At 52.4% G+C, this 14,213-nt stretch overlaps 1 protein-coding gene across 1 annotated transcript in view; it reads left to right on the forward strand.

Annotated features, from left to right (window-relative positions):
• ABCC3 (ATP binding cassette subfamily C member 3) overlaps positions 1–14,213 on the forward strand; it is a 33,100-nt gene that overhangs the window by 9,084 nt on the left and 9,803 nt on the right. Inside the window, 14 exon segments of the mRNA XM_058702845.1 lie at positions 1,081–1,277; positions 1,386–1,533; positions 1,909–2,020; positions 2,369–2,562; positions 2,643–2,819; positions 7,520–7,687; positions 7,975–8,167; positions 9,217–9,331; positions 9,513–9,660; positions 9,760–9,967; positions 10,257–10,564; positions 11,895–12,094; positions 12,253–12,379; positions 13,691–13,792. Of these exon segments, the coding sequence (XP_058558828.1) occupies positions 1,081–1,277; positions 1,386–1,533; positions 1,909–2,020; positions 2,369–2,562; positions 2,643–2,819; positions 7,520–7,687; positions 7,975–8,167; positions 9,217–9,331; positions 9,513–9,660; positions 9,760–9,967; positions 10,257–10,564; positions 11,895–12,094; positions 12,253–12,379; positions 13,691–13,792 (2,397 nt within the window).

Raw genomic sequence — 14,213 nt, forward strand, 5'->3', positions numbered from 1 at the left:
GCACAGAGCCCGACGTGGGGCTCGAACTCACGGAGCGCGAGATCACGACCTGAGCCGAAGTCGGACGCTTAACCGACTGAGCCACCCAGGCGCCTCTGCGTCTTCCGGTCTAATGAGAGCCTTCTCCCACCACACTGTGCTCAGTGTAAATAGCCAGTCGTCTAAGCCTTCATTTTCAAATGTTTATTGAAATCTTCAGTAGCCTCCCACTGTGCGTAGAATAAATGACAAACTCCCCATGACCACCCACCAGGCCCCTGCCCACCTGCAAGTCCTCACCCCCCAGGGCATGGCCAAGTGGCAGCCACTTTGGCCTTCTTTCTTTTCTCCAAAGCACCAAGCTACGCGTACCTCTGGGCCCCCCCACACACTGTTCCCTGCCATGCATCTCATCCCTTCCTTGCTTGCTCACTCCTCTCCATTGTTCCCCAGCATAAACTCTGAGTTCCCAGTCCCCACCCCATTACTCTCCCACAGAGTCCCACGTACTGATTTACTAAGCATTTACTTAGTTAATGTTTGCTTCCTGTTTGCCTCCCCCATCAGACTGTCAGCTTCATGATGGCCGGGGCCTCGCTTGAGTTGTTCATCATTATGTTATGTGCCGCATGTCTAACACGTGGCCTGGCACAGAGTAGGCATGCAACGAATAGGGCTGAATGGATAAATCAAGTCGGGCTGCCGTGCCCTGGGTTAGGGCCTGGGGAAACAAAGAGAAAGTTAAGCGGTCTGCACCCTCAGGAGGCCCCCAGTCTGACTGTGGAGTCCTGCGCGCGCAGGGATTTCCACGGGAACGAAAGAGAAGAACAACGTGGCTTAGAAACCCAGCAAAGGGGGCAGAGGATGCTGCCTGGGAGGGTCAGTGATGGAAGCACTGAGGTTGGAGTTGGACTCTGTGGGCAGAGGAGAGGGCGCAGCTGGGCTGAGGGGCAGCTCGGGCCATGCGGAAGGACGAGGGGGGAATGGGAGCCGTCTGAATGGCTGCGGTGCGTGCCAGGGCACGGAAGGTAGGAACCCCAGTGGGGAGAGGTCTGGGGAGGAGAGCAGGGCGTATCACTGCCACTCTTCCCACGGGCGGAGCAAATGAAGTTCAAGGACTCGCGCACCAAGCTGATGAGTGAGATCCTGGGTGGCTTCAAGGTGCTGAAGCTGTATGCCTGGGAACCCGTTTTCTTGGGGAAGGTGGAGGGCATCCGGGAGGACGAGCTCCGGATACTACGCCAGTCTGCCTACCTCCAAGCCATATCCACGTTCACCTGGGTCTGCACCCCCTTCCTGGTGAGGCTCTCCCCCGACCGGGGCTGGCCCCCCACCTCCCACCTGGCCAGCCCAGGCCTCTGGACTCAACAGATTCCATTCTGACACTCGCCCTCCACCCCTGCCCCGGTGACCCTGATTACCCTTGGGGTCTATGTGTCCATGGACCAGAACAACGTGCTAGATGCCGAGAAGGCCTTTGTGTCTGTGTCCCTGTTCAATATTTTAAAGACTCCCCGGAACCTGCTGCCCCAGATAATCAGCGGCCTGGTCCAGGTAACCCCGGGTAAGGCTGGGGGTTCTGCGGGAGGTAGGGCAGGCTGTTAGGGTCAGGGGACAATCCAGGAGAATTATTGGAATTGAGGGGGCGGGCAATTGGCATGAGGTCATTAGAACCAGGGGTCATTTGGAGACAGAGGAAGAGAGGAAAGGTCCCTGGAAACATGGATTCTGAAGACAACCTCCTCGTACCAACCTAGACCCTATTCTTGGCAGTGGGTGCCAGAGAAGACTCAGTCGTAGGGTGGGGGGTGTCCAGCACCCCGTCTGGGTCTTTAGAGGGCCCTGCCTCTCCCAGGAAGTCCGGGCCAGGCAAGTGTGGGAGCGGGTGGGGGAAGGGAGAGCTTCCTGGGCTGACTCACTCTCCGGCAGATCAGTTTGTCTCTGAAAGGGATCCAGCATTTCCTGAGCCAAGATGAACTTGACCCCCACTGTGTGGAAAGAAAGACCATCACCCCAGGTCCAGACACCCTCTACCTGGGCTGCCCTTGCCCCAGACCCTGCTCCAGAAAATCTTCTGTTCCAAGCTTTTAACTTATCCGTTTCTTCTTCCTGTCTTCCCACCGGCCCCGCCTTCTCCCTCCCTTTGTGCAGTCCCTCCCCGGGCCTCCCCCACTTTTTTGTCCTTTCTTAGGCCTCCTTGCCCCCTCCCCCCCGCCAAGCTTCCTGGCCTTCTCACATTGGCCCCTCCCCCCAGGGCTCCCCCCACCTCTCTCTCCCCTCACCCACCCCCACCCCCAACTCCTTCCACTCCCATTTTTGGCCTGGAAACCAGAAAGAGCCTCAACTTGTCAAGGTGGTATCTGAAAGGGAGGAGGGCTTGAGTCTCTAGGTGAGAGGTTGGGGAAGGAAATCCCAATCCCTACCTCTGACCGGGTTCCTGGACTCCTTGCCCCCAGTCTAGACATCCAGGTGCCGAAAGGGGCACTGGTGGCCGTGGTGGGGCCTGTGGGCTGTGGGAAGTCCTCCCTGGTGTCTGCCCTGCTGGGAGAGATGGAGAAACTGGAAGGCACAGTGTGTGTGAAGGTGAGAGAGGGTACAACTCCCGGGAAAGGCCGCTTGGCCAGGCCCGGGGTACACCCTGAGGTAGCTTCTCCTCCGGCCAGGGCTCTGTGGCCTACGTGCCCCAGCAGGCATGGATCCAGAATTGCACTCTTCAGGAAGACATACTATTTGGCCGAGCCCTGGACCCCAAGCGGTACCAACAGGCTCTGGAAGCCTGTGCCTTGCTAGCTGACCTGGAGATGCTGCCTGCCGGGGACCAGACGGAGATTGGAGAGAAGGTACAGGGTCCCCTCCCATCCCCTAGGGAGTCAGCACATACAGCTGCCCACCTTAGCCCAGCTCAGGTCCATAAATGCATTCAATCCTCCCTTCCTTCCTTCCTTCCTTCCTTCCTTCCTTCCTTCCTTCCTTCCTTCCCACATTCATGTAAATCACCCAGCTCTGTGCTTGGCAATGGGGGAACGGGTCTATGACTGGGGTAGGCTGACTTATGAACAGGTAGGGGGTGTAGAATGCGCTGGGGACCAGGCCGGAAGCCGGTGCAGGGGACAAGGAGGGAAGTGAGGGTGGGCAGAGCTGCATAAGGAAGGGCGTCACTTTTGAGCTGAATCTTAACAGCTGAGGAAAAAGAGCTCATCGTCCATTCATTCATTATCGGATTTTATTACATACCTACTGCATGCCAGACTGTCTTACATGGCAACGAATACCAGACTAAAATCTCTGCCCTTTATATCACTTATATTCTAGTGAGGGAAAGAGAGGATAAGCAAGATAAATATATATTATTTATTATAATATTAATATAGTATTATATACTATTGTATTATATTAATATTATATTATATTATATTATATTAATTTGGACTTATATTAATTAATATTAAGTCCTATATTAGTATAATATAATATTATTTATAAAATATATATTAGATAAATGTTAAGGGGGAAGAATGAAACAGGAAAGGGATATAAGAATATGTACAGGGCTGTATTGTTAGGATGCCTTGGGAAAGCCTCACTGAGAACAAAGTGAGGAAGTAGTCCATATCTGGGGGTGTGGAGCCCCATCTGGGGACATTTGAGGCAGAGAGAGCAGTAAGTGCAAAGGCACTGAGGCCTTTGTGTTGAAGCAGTCAGGATCCACAAGGAGGCCGGTGTGGCTGGAGTGGAGTGAGCTGGGGTGAGGAGGAGTAGGTGAAGCCACTGAGGTATCCAGGCAGCCAGGTCATGTAAGGCCTTGTGGGCTTTTATCAAGAGTGATGGAAAGTCTTCGAAGGTGTGAGCCAAGGAACAGTGATGGGACCGGCATTCCGGGGCAGTTTGGTGCAAGCAGAGGTTTGGAAGAGGTGGGGAGGGTACAGGGCAAGGCAGAACCTTAAAAACCTTAGTGAAGGTTTTGGCCTATACCCTAAAAACCACGGGGCACCAGTGAAATTTTTTAAATTAATTTATTTTTAATTTTTGCCAAATTTACACACCATAAAATTTACCATCTTAGCCATTTTTAATGGTACAGGTCAGTCGCGGTTAGTATATTCACCTTGTTGTATAGCCAAGTGCAAAACTCTTTTCATCTTGCCCTGTGCCCATGTAAACAATTCCCCATGCACCCCACTCCCCTCAGCCCCTGGCAACTGTCATTCTACTTCCTGTCCCTAGGAAGTTGACTACTCCAGGTACATCATATAAATGGAATCCTACAGCATGATACCTGCTTTTGTGTGTGTGTGTGTGTGTGTGTGTGTGTGTGTGTGTGTGACTGGCTTATTTCACTTTGCATATCATCCTCAAGGTTCATTCATGTTGTTACATGTGTCAGAATCTCTTTCCTTTTTAAGGTCAATATTTTATTATGCATATGGGTCACATTTTGCTTATCCATTCACCTGTCAGAGGACACTTGGATTGCTTCCACCTGTTAGCTATGGTGAATGTTACTACTCTGAACAAGGGCATGCAAATATCTTTTGGAGACCCTACTTCCGATTCTTCTGAGTATGTACCCAGAAGTGGGATTGCTAAGTCACGAGGTAATTCTATTTTTTGAGCAAATGCCATGCCGTTCTCCGTCACGGCTGCACCATTTTATATTCCCACTAACCGTGCAGGAGGATTTCACCCTCCGCACATCCTGGCCAACGCTGTCGTTTTCTTGGGGGGAGCGGGTGTTTGGTTTTTGACAGCGGCCATTCTCATGGCTGCGAGATGGTATTTCATTGTGGTTTGGACTCGCGTTTCCCTAGTGATTAGTGATGCTGAGCATCTTGTGTTTCTTGCCATTTGAAGATTTTTCTTTGGAGGACTATCTATTCAAGTCCTTTGCTCATTAAAAAAATTTTTTTTTTAATGTTTATTTATTTTTTTGAGAGAGAGACAGAGACAAAGCAAGGGAGGGGCAGAGAGAGAGGGAGACACAGAATCCCAAGCAGGCTCCAGGCTCTGAGCTGTCGGCACAGAGCCCGATGCGGGGCTCAAACCCATGCACCATGAGATCATGACCTGAGCCGAAGTCAGACGCTTAACTGACTGAGCCACCCAGGCATCTGCCCCAAGTCCTTTGCTCATTTTTAATCCAGTTGTTTGTCTTTCTGTTGTTGATGTGCAGGAGTTCCTTATGTAGACTGGATATTAACCCCTTATCAGGTTTATGAGTCGCAAATATTTTCTCCTCTTCTGAAAGTTGCCTTTTCACTCCGTGGATTGTGTCCTTTGATGCGCAAAAGTTTTCAATTTTAATGTGATCCGATATATCTTGTTTTACTTTTACTGCCTGTGCTTTTAGTGTCATATCCAAAAAAAATCATCACCAAACCTGATTAAACTCTCCTCCTATGCTTTCTTCTAAGAGTTTTATAGTTTCCACTTGGGAGGTTTTTCACACTGACGATTTTGGTATGTATTCCCTCAAAACAGACATTCCCTAACATAACTATACTTGAATTATCAAAATCAAGAAACTTAACATTGATACGAGACTATTATTTAATTTACTGTCTGTATTCACATGTTCTCATTTGTCCCCGTACATGTCTTTTTTAGCTGTTTTCTTTCCTGGGCGAGGATCCAGTCCAGGATCACGAGCTACAGTTAGTTGTCACATTTCTTTATTCTCTGTCAATCTGGAGAATTCCTCAGGCTTTGTCTTTCAGGACCTTGACAGTTTTGAAGACTGCAGGCCAGCTATTTTGTAGAATGTCTCTCAATTTGAACACAATTGGGTTAGATTGTATGTTGTGGGCGGGGGGAGTGTCAAAGAAGTAATATTATGTCCTTACTGGTGCATCATAGCAGGAGACACATGTCAGTTCGTACCTTATTGACAATGCTAACTTTGATCGCTTGATTGAGGTCGTGTCTTTCATTGGTGATTTCATTTACAACGTTCACTGATGATTCTTGCCTGAGTCAGCGTTTACTGTCATGTTTGCCAAATGGTGATTCCCTAACCCCATTCCTCCTACGGTTATTAGCTGCCATTCTGGTCTAAAAAAGAGCCTTCCCAAGGCGCCTGGGTGGCTCAGCCAGTTGGGCATCCGACTTCGGCTCAGGTCACGATCTCGCTGCCCGTGAGTTCGAGCCCCACGTTGGGCTCTGTGCTGACAGCTCAGAGCCCGGAGCCTGCTTCAGATTCTGTGTCCCCCTCTGTCTCTGTTCCTCCCCTGCCTGTGCTCTGTCTGTCTCTCTTTCTCAAATAAAAAAAAATATATAAAAAAAAATTAAAAAGAGCTTTCCCCTCCTTCCTCTTTTTTACTTATTAATCTCTTTAAATCAATACGAGCTCAAGAATTCTTATTTGACTCAATGGATTATAATCCCCTACCATCATCACTTATCTTGATGTTCAACTTGTCCATGGAGGGTTTTAAGTAGGGACATGACCTGCATTTTGTAAAGCTGCCCTGACTGCAGTGTGAGGGGCCCAAAGGCACAGGAACCAGTGAGAGGCTCTCACGGTGGTCTGGGGGAAGCAATGAGGACCTGAGCCGGGCAGTGGGGATGGGAGTCTGAGGTTATAGGAAGCCAAAGGAGACCTCCTCATCTATGATGCAACCCCTCCTTCCCATCTCTCCTGAAGCCGCACTAACCTTGCGCACACACAAACCTAATTTAGCGCCCAGCACTTGGTAGACACTCAAAAAAGACTGGTTCGTTGAATGCAGACATGCTCACATGCCTCAGTCACTTCAGCTGTGTGCCCACTCCCTGCTTCTCCCTGTATCCTGAGCTCCCACCCCACATTTGCCACTCCCCAACCCATTCTGGGTCCATTTCTCAGGGTACCTGAAAAAGCTGGGTCCTGTTCCAGAGGGAATGAAGGAAGCTGGAGGTGGGAAAGCAGACCACACCTCTGGGGTCTGCTTTCGGGGCCCAGCCCTGCTGCTATGTGCCTCGGTTTCCACATCATGGGTTTAAAGAGAGATCTTACCTCTCCTCTGGCTCCTGGACAATCCCAGGGTTAACGAATTTGGGGGCCGGAACCGGGTTTCCATTTTTGCTTCTGCTCTTGAGAGTTCAGGACCTTGGACAAAGTCATTAACATCTTGGGTTCTAATTTCTTCATCTAGAAGGTGGGGTTGATGACACCTCCCTAAAAGGACTGATATGAGGGTCAAATGGGATCCCCGTTATGAAAGCCATCTGCAAACTGTATGGGCGATGGCAGATTAAAAGGTCTATTAAGGACCTCCTGGGGGATTTCCAGCCTTTCAGAGTATACAGGCAGCAGCCAGGGAAACCAGCTGGGCAGGGTGGTGAAGCAGAGGGAGCGGATATCCTCACCTGCCCCGGGGGGACGCTTGAGGGCCACCACCTCTTCTCCTATGGCCTCAGAGCTTCACAGGGACAAGACCAGGCATATAAAATGAGAATTGAGAGGTCTGCTTTGTTGAATGACGGTGACAGGGCCCTTGTCCCCTTGTGCCTGTCTGACTCTCTTCTCCCCAGTACACACCTCCCACCTCTCTCCTCCATCCAGGGCATTAACCTGTCTGGGGGCCAGCGACAGTGGGTGAGTCTGGCCCGAGCTGTTTACAGGGAAGCTGACCTTTTTATGTTGGATGACCCACTGTCAGCTGTGGACTCCCATGTGGCCAAGCATCTCTTTGACCAAGTCATAGGGCCCGAAGGCATGCTGGCAGGCAAGGTGAGGCCTCCTGGAGGTTGTGGGGGAGGCCCGGAGAGATCTAGGGCCTTAGGAGAGAAGCAGTGGGAGGCCAAGGGGTTTGGAGGAGACCTGGAGATATGGGAGGCCTGAGAAGCAGGAACGTCTGTTGGGTGGCAGGGGAAGCCCGGGGAGGGGGGACACACCCCAGGGGCACCGAGCCGGCTGCAGTGAGCCTGGGGTAAGGGATGTGAGATGACTTTCACCCCGACACCAGGGGTGTGTGTGCTGAGGTCAGTGGAAATGATGGCCTGCTGTCTTCTCCCCAGACACGGGTGCTGGTGACACACAGCATCAACTTCCTGCCCCAGATGGACTTCATCATAGTGCTGGCTGACGGGCAGGTGTCTGAGGCGGGCCCCTACCCAGCCCTGCTGCAGCATAGCGGCTCCTTTGCCAACTTCCTCTGCAACTACGCACCTGACAAGCCTGAGAAGAACCTGAAGGAAGGCAGCAGGACCGGTAACCATCCCTCACCCTCCACATTCCTGTGTCCTCCCGGCATCTCCCCTGTCTTGGGGTGTCTGTCGCTGGATGGGCCCAGTGTCACACAAGGGAGGTTCCGAGGAACTTCGACCATCTGCGTGACAATCAGACGTCACCAAGAGGGAAACCGAACTGGACGTAGTCGAGTGCCTCTCCCTTCTCTTGCCTGTGTGACCTTATCAGCAGCTCAGGCCTCAGAGCCTTACTTTTCCCTTGTGTCCGAAGGGCATAAGGGCCCAGGCCCAGCCTGAATGTCAAGGCTATCTCACAGAGAAGTCATTTGATAAATCTGCAAGTGCTTGGAGAAGTCAGTTAGTTACCAGCAAAGATGGACTGAGTAATTACCAGGTCCTAGCACTACTCTGGGCACTGAGAGATGGCCGTGGCCAAATGGAAAATTCCCTGTCCTCGTGGAGCGTTTTGAAGTCTCTGAGCCCAGAAACCCCCCACCCCCTTTGTTGTCCAGTCCTGGCTCCCCAACACCAAACCCTGGGCTGGCCCACAGATCTTTTCCTGAGTTTTCTTGCCTACTGCTGTATAGACAGCTAACATGACTTGAACATTTACTAAGTGCTGGGCCCCTTGCTAAGCACTTGACACACATATCTTCCCTTTAATCCTCCCAGTCACAATGACACGATCAAGTGGGTACTATTATTATCCCATTTTACTTGCCTGCCTAAAGTCAGCCAGGGAGGAAGTGACATTTAAGCTCAGCCAGTCTGCCTCCAGAGCCCAAGCCCCCGACCCTTATATTTGAGGCTCCTCCATAGCCCCTGCAGGGAAGTTTTTCTCTGTATCTAACCTAAGTCTTTCTTGCTGCCTTACCCTCCCCCTCCCCCAGCCCAAAACTGATCGTTTACTTCCGTTCTTGTTCTTGGCTGCCCTTTCGTGTTGTCTCGTGCTTCTCGTGTTCTCTCATGCTGGTCCACTCCAGTCTCTTCTCTGGCGTGGGGATCGGGGAGCACTAGTGGCTTGCAGGGCGAGCTAGCCAGCCGCTTCTCCTTTCTCCCACCCTGCTGCAGCCTTGGAGGACACAGACGAGGAGGAGGTGCTGCTGATTGAGGACATGCTGAGCAATCACACAGGCCTGACGGATCACGAACCAGTCATGTATGAGGTCCAGAGGCAGTTTATGAGGTGAGCTCCTGAGAGCTCTCAGCGCCCTCCCTATGCCCGGTGGGGCCAGGTGGGGCACAGGTGGGCGTTCTCTCCCTGACGGCCACACCTGGGCCTCCGGCTACAGCCTGAACCCCCTGGGGCTCTGTCCTGTGGGTTTGTTGGAGATCGCCTCTCTGGGCCTGACCAGCTGCCTTCACAGACAGCTGAGTGTCATGTCCTCGGAAGGCGAGGGCCAGGGCCAGCCTGTGCCCCAGAGATGACCAGGTTCAACAGAGAAGGTAGTGCAGGCAGCAGAGGTGAAGGCGAGCGGGGCACTGATCCAGGAGGAGAAGACGGAGATAGGCACTGTGAGTAGGGTGGACAAGGAAGGCTGAAGAGGGCGGGCAGGCCCCCAGCAGTCCCGGGGCTCACGAGAGTCCTCTGTCCTTGACCGCCATGGCCTGCAGGTGAAGCTGAGTATGTTCTGGGATTACGCCAAGGGCACGGGGCTCTATACCATAGTGGCCATCTGTCTTCTGTACCTGGGTCATAGTGCGGCTGCCATCGGGGCCAGCGTGTGGCTCAGTGCCTGGAGCGATGAGGCTATGGTGGATGGCCAACAGAATAATACCTCCGTGAGGCTGGGTGTCTATGTTGTCTTGGGAATTCTGCAAGGTGAGCGTGCAGAGACAGCCAGAGGTATTTTCCTCACGTCGGGGGTGCTGGATCCCTCAAACGATGCCCTTGACTCTGTGTTTTCTTCCATCATCCCAGCCATTGCCTGGCCCCAGTGCCTCCCTAATCCACCCTAGCAGTCCACCTGCCTCTGGGCCTCTCCAGCTCATCCCAGCAGTGCTCTGTCTCTGAGCCTGCCAGCCACCGTGGCCACCCCCTACCTCCTAACCTTGCCCTGCATGCCCACCACCTGGCCAGTGAATAAGCACCCCTCCGGCTCCTCCAGCAGGGCTCCTGGTGATGGTGTCAGCCATCACGCTGATGGTGGGGAGTGTCCAGGATGCACGCTCGCTTCACCGGGTGCTGCTGCACAAGAGGCGCTCGCCACAGTCCTTCTTCCATACGACGCCCTCAGGCCGGATCCTCAACCGCTTCTCTAAGGACATCTAGGTCATCGATGAGGTTCTGGCCCCCACCATCCTCGTGCCGCTGAATTCCTTCCACAACTCCATCTCGGCCTTCGTGGTCACCATAGCCAGCACGCCGCTCTTCACTGTGGTCACCCTGCCTCTGGCTGTCCTGTACATCACGTTGCAGGTCCGCAGCCAGAGAGGGGGCGTGGTTTTTGCGTAGGCGTGGCTCTCCGGAGGCGGTGGTGTGGGCGGGGCTCTCTGTGGGCGGGGCGCTGGTGTGGGCGGGGCTCTCGCATGGACTGGCCACCAGGGTTGGGACCCAGGGACCTTGCAGTTGGATTTGGTTAGGGACTGTAGTCGGTTACTTTACTTCTTTGAAATTCATTTTCCTCGCCTGTAAAATAGAATCCTGGAACCTACCTCATAGGGTTGTTGTTAGGGTAAAATGAAATCCTTGTAAATTGTGACTGACCCTGAAACTGCTTCCTGCTGCCTATTTTTTCTTCGGAAGTTTTGAGACAGGGAGAGCGAGCAGGGGAGAGGCAGAGAGAGAGGGAGAGAGAGCATCCCAAGCAGGCCTCACACTGTCAGGGAGGGTGGAGCCCGATTCAGGTCTCGAACTCACGAACTGTGAGATCAAGACCTGAGCTGAAATCAAGCATAGGATGCTTATGAGGCTGAGCCACCCAGGCGACGCCCCCACCCCGCCGCTGCCTATTTTTAAATAAAATATTGTTAACCGTGCGAGACACATTATCCTTCCCTTCTTTTAGACATATCTAAACATATATGTGCATATATGTGTTTAACATAGATGATTTGGTAACATTCAGTTACAGCTGATTGTAGAAGTCCTTTGCGTTTCTGAGCCCCTGTCCTTCCATGAGTTTAATCAGTTGATGAAGGTAACCCACAAGGTGACTGGAAGCTCAGGCCCTTGTGGGGAGTCCCTGATCTGGGCTGTGTTCTGTTCAGGGACAGGAGACTCTCAGATACCCATCCTGTAAGGCCCTGGCCATCTTGGGGCCCACAGGATGGAAACTGGAGGCAGAAACATGTTTTTGTGGGGCTGAAGTTTTAGAAAACTGGAGTTGGGGTGGGGAAAAGCTCTTTACGCAAAAGAATACAAAATGATCTTATTTTTGCAAATCTTGTGATATTCTGTGTGAGCACCTTGCTGGGACCCCTCGGTGGAGACAGGCACGTTCACTGATTTAGGAGGCCACGCAAGGTCTGTACTGCAGTCCAGGCCCCTACAGGGGGCTAGGGGGTCAGGAGCTGAGAGGGATTCAGGAAGGGCTTCGTGGAGGAAGTGGCCTGGAAGATTGAGCAGAGCCGACCAAAGGGAAGGGGTGGAATGAGTTCATGGAGCCACATCAGGTAGTGAAAGGTAGCCAAGTCTTATGGGTAAGGGGGCTGGCCGGAAGAAGGCCCACATGGGTTCAGAAGGCATGCCGGACTGAGTCAGGGGTCCTATGGTGCTGACCCCAAGCTCTTTCTCCGTCCTCTGCCAGCGCTTCTATGTGGCTACGTCACGGCACCTGAAGAGGCTGGACTCCGTCAGCTGCTCGCCCATATACTCCCACTTTTCAGAGACGGTGACTGGCACCAGCGTCATTCGGGCTTATGGCCGCAGCCAGGACTTCAAGGCCATCAGTGATGCTAAGGTGGACACCAACATGAGGAGCTCCTACCCCTACGTTGCCTCCAACAGGTCACAAGCCTCTTCCCTCACCCCCTATTCCTCCAAGAGTTCCCACCAGGGTCTCTGCAGGACAGACCCTGGAGTTCTGGGTTCCGGCTCTCCCCCCTACACAGGAAACTGCCCCCTTCCTGTACCTGCCCCACTTCCTCCTTGTCTTGTTCCCACAGGTGGCTGTGGGTCCACGCGGAGTCCGTGGGGAACTGTGTTGTGTTCTTTGCTGCACTCTCTGCTGTGATTGGCAGAAACAGCCCGAGTCCGGGGCTAGTGGGCCTTTCTGTGTCCTACGCCCTATAGGTACGCAGGGGTCCGGGTCCCGGGGCGGGGGCCACAACTGGGGCAGAGACAACACAGGTGTCACAAGCATCTCCCGAGCTTTTGCTCTGCCCAGTATGGGGACCAGCCACGGGTTCTGCTCACCAGGACCGTGAGCCCACAGTCAGGCATGGAGAGACACTCTCAACCAACAGGGGATTGTAATGCCGGGTGAACAGGTCTTTGTGGAGGAAGGAACAAAATGTGGTAAGACCCCGGAGGAGATTCTCTACCTTGGGTGTTGGTGTTGGAGAAATTATCTTGGCGCCAAAGGACAAACAGAGCTTGTCCTGCCTGTGCGTGAGATTTAGAAGGTCAACAACCCTGACAGCAGTCTTGGGGCAGGGAAGCAGAGGGCTGGAAGATACCTCATTTCACAGGCCTGCAGAGAATGTACACAGAGAAGGTGACTGGAGCCTGGAGTAGAGGGCGGGCTGGGCACCTGACATCAGCCTGTGTTATCAAAGGCTTAAATAACTACAAATGGTGAGGCGCCTGGCTGGCTCAGTCAGTGGAACGTGCGACTCTTGATCTCGGGGTCGTGAGTTCAAGCCCCACGTTGGGTGTAGAGATCCCTTAAAAAATAAAATCTTAAATGACTGCAAATGGCATTTTTGTGACTTAGATCACATTTTCAATGCCTCAGAGGGCTCAAGCCTTGAATGCTTTGGTAAACAAAGGACAATCTAGACAAATGAGTCTTCTCAAGCTTTCCTGTGTTATGAATCACCTGGAATGTGGGTTCTGATACAGCAGGCCCAGGGTGGGGCTCAGGATTCTGCATGCCTATCAAGACTCCTTAGCACGCAGTGTGGTCCAGGGACCGGTTACATCAACATCACCATCTGACTCTTGGTTTCAGCTCAGGTCATGATCTCATGAACTGGGAGATCGAGCCCATGATGGGCTCTGTGCTGACAGCACAGAGCCTGCTTGGGATTCTCTCTTTCTCTGTCTCTCTCTGTCTCAAAATAAAATTTAAAAAAATACAAAATCTCAAGTCCCACCAGAGACCTACTGAATCATAAGCAACTTTTTAACAAGATTCTCTGGGCAAACTTTCTTATACACATTAAAGTTTGAGAAACACTGGGCTAGGTAGTCCTTGGTTAAGTCTGCAAGGTCACTGCCTGAGATACAGTTGTGATAGAGCCCCAGGTGGCACACCTATGGGCTTGCCCAGGCCCACCTGGGGCGTAGAGGCAAGGAGCATAATCAGGGAGTCGGAACTCCTCCCATAGCTATTGGGGGGAGGGGAGATCACCATATCCATGACCCAGTCCCTTTGGCCAGATAACAATTAGTCTGATGTGGATGATCCAAATGATGTCAGACTTGGAGTCTAACATCGTGGCCGTGGAGAGAGTCAAGGAGTACTCCAAGATAGAGACTGAGGTGGGTCCTAGGATGAGCTTTGGACAGGGCGATTCTGGAATAGCTGGGGAAGGGTGCTTGGTGGCCCATCGTCCCTACATCCCAAGACCAGCTCTTCATTTGGGGGATTCTTCATTCATTCATTCATTCATTCATCCACTCAACCCTTATCGAGCATCAGCCAGAGGTCTATGCTAGGAGGTGAAGAGGGTCCAGAGTTGATCATGGTGGGTCTCTCTTCAGGCAGATTCTGATGTGGGAGAGGGAAGACAGGGCTCTGATAAGAGCCCTGGAGTGATGCACCCAAAGAGGGAGGACAAGAGGAAGGTCATTCAGCTGGGGTATTCAGGAGGGTAATGACTCCAGCCAGAGATTAGCTGGGTGGAAGGAGCAGGGGTGGGGCAGCATGGCCTTTATTGGGGAAAGAGAGTTGTCCCCTAAT

This window comes from Neofelis nebulosa, chromosome 16 (genome assembly GCF_028018385.1).
Source record: "Neofelis nebulosa isolate mNeoNeb1 chromosome 16, mNeoNeb1.pri, whole genome shotgun sequence".
Lineage (NCBI taxonomy): Eukaryota > Metazoa > Chordata > Mammalia > Carnivora > Felidae > Neofelis > Neofelis nebulosa.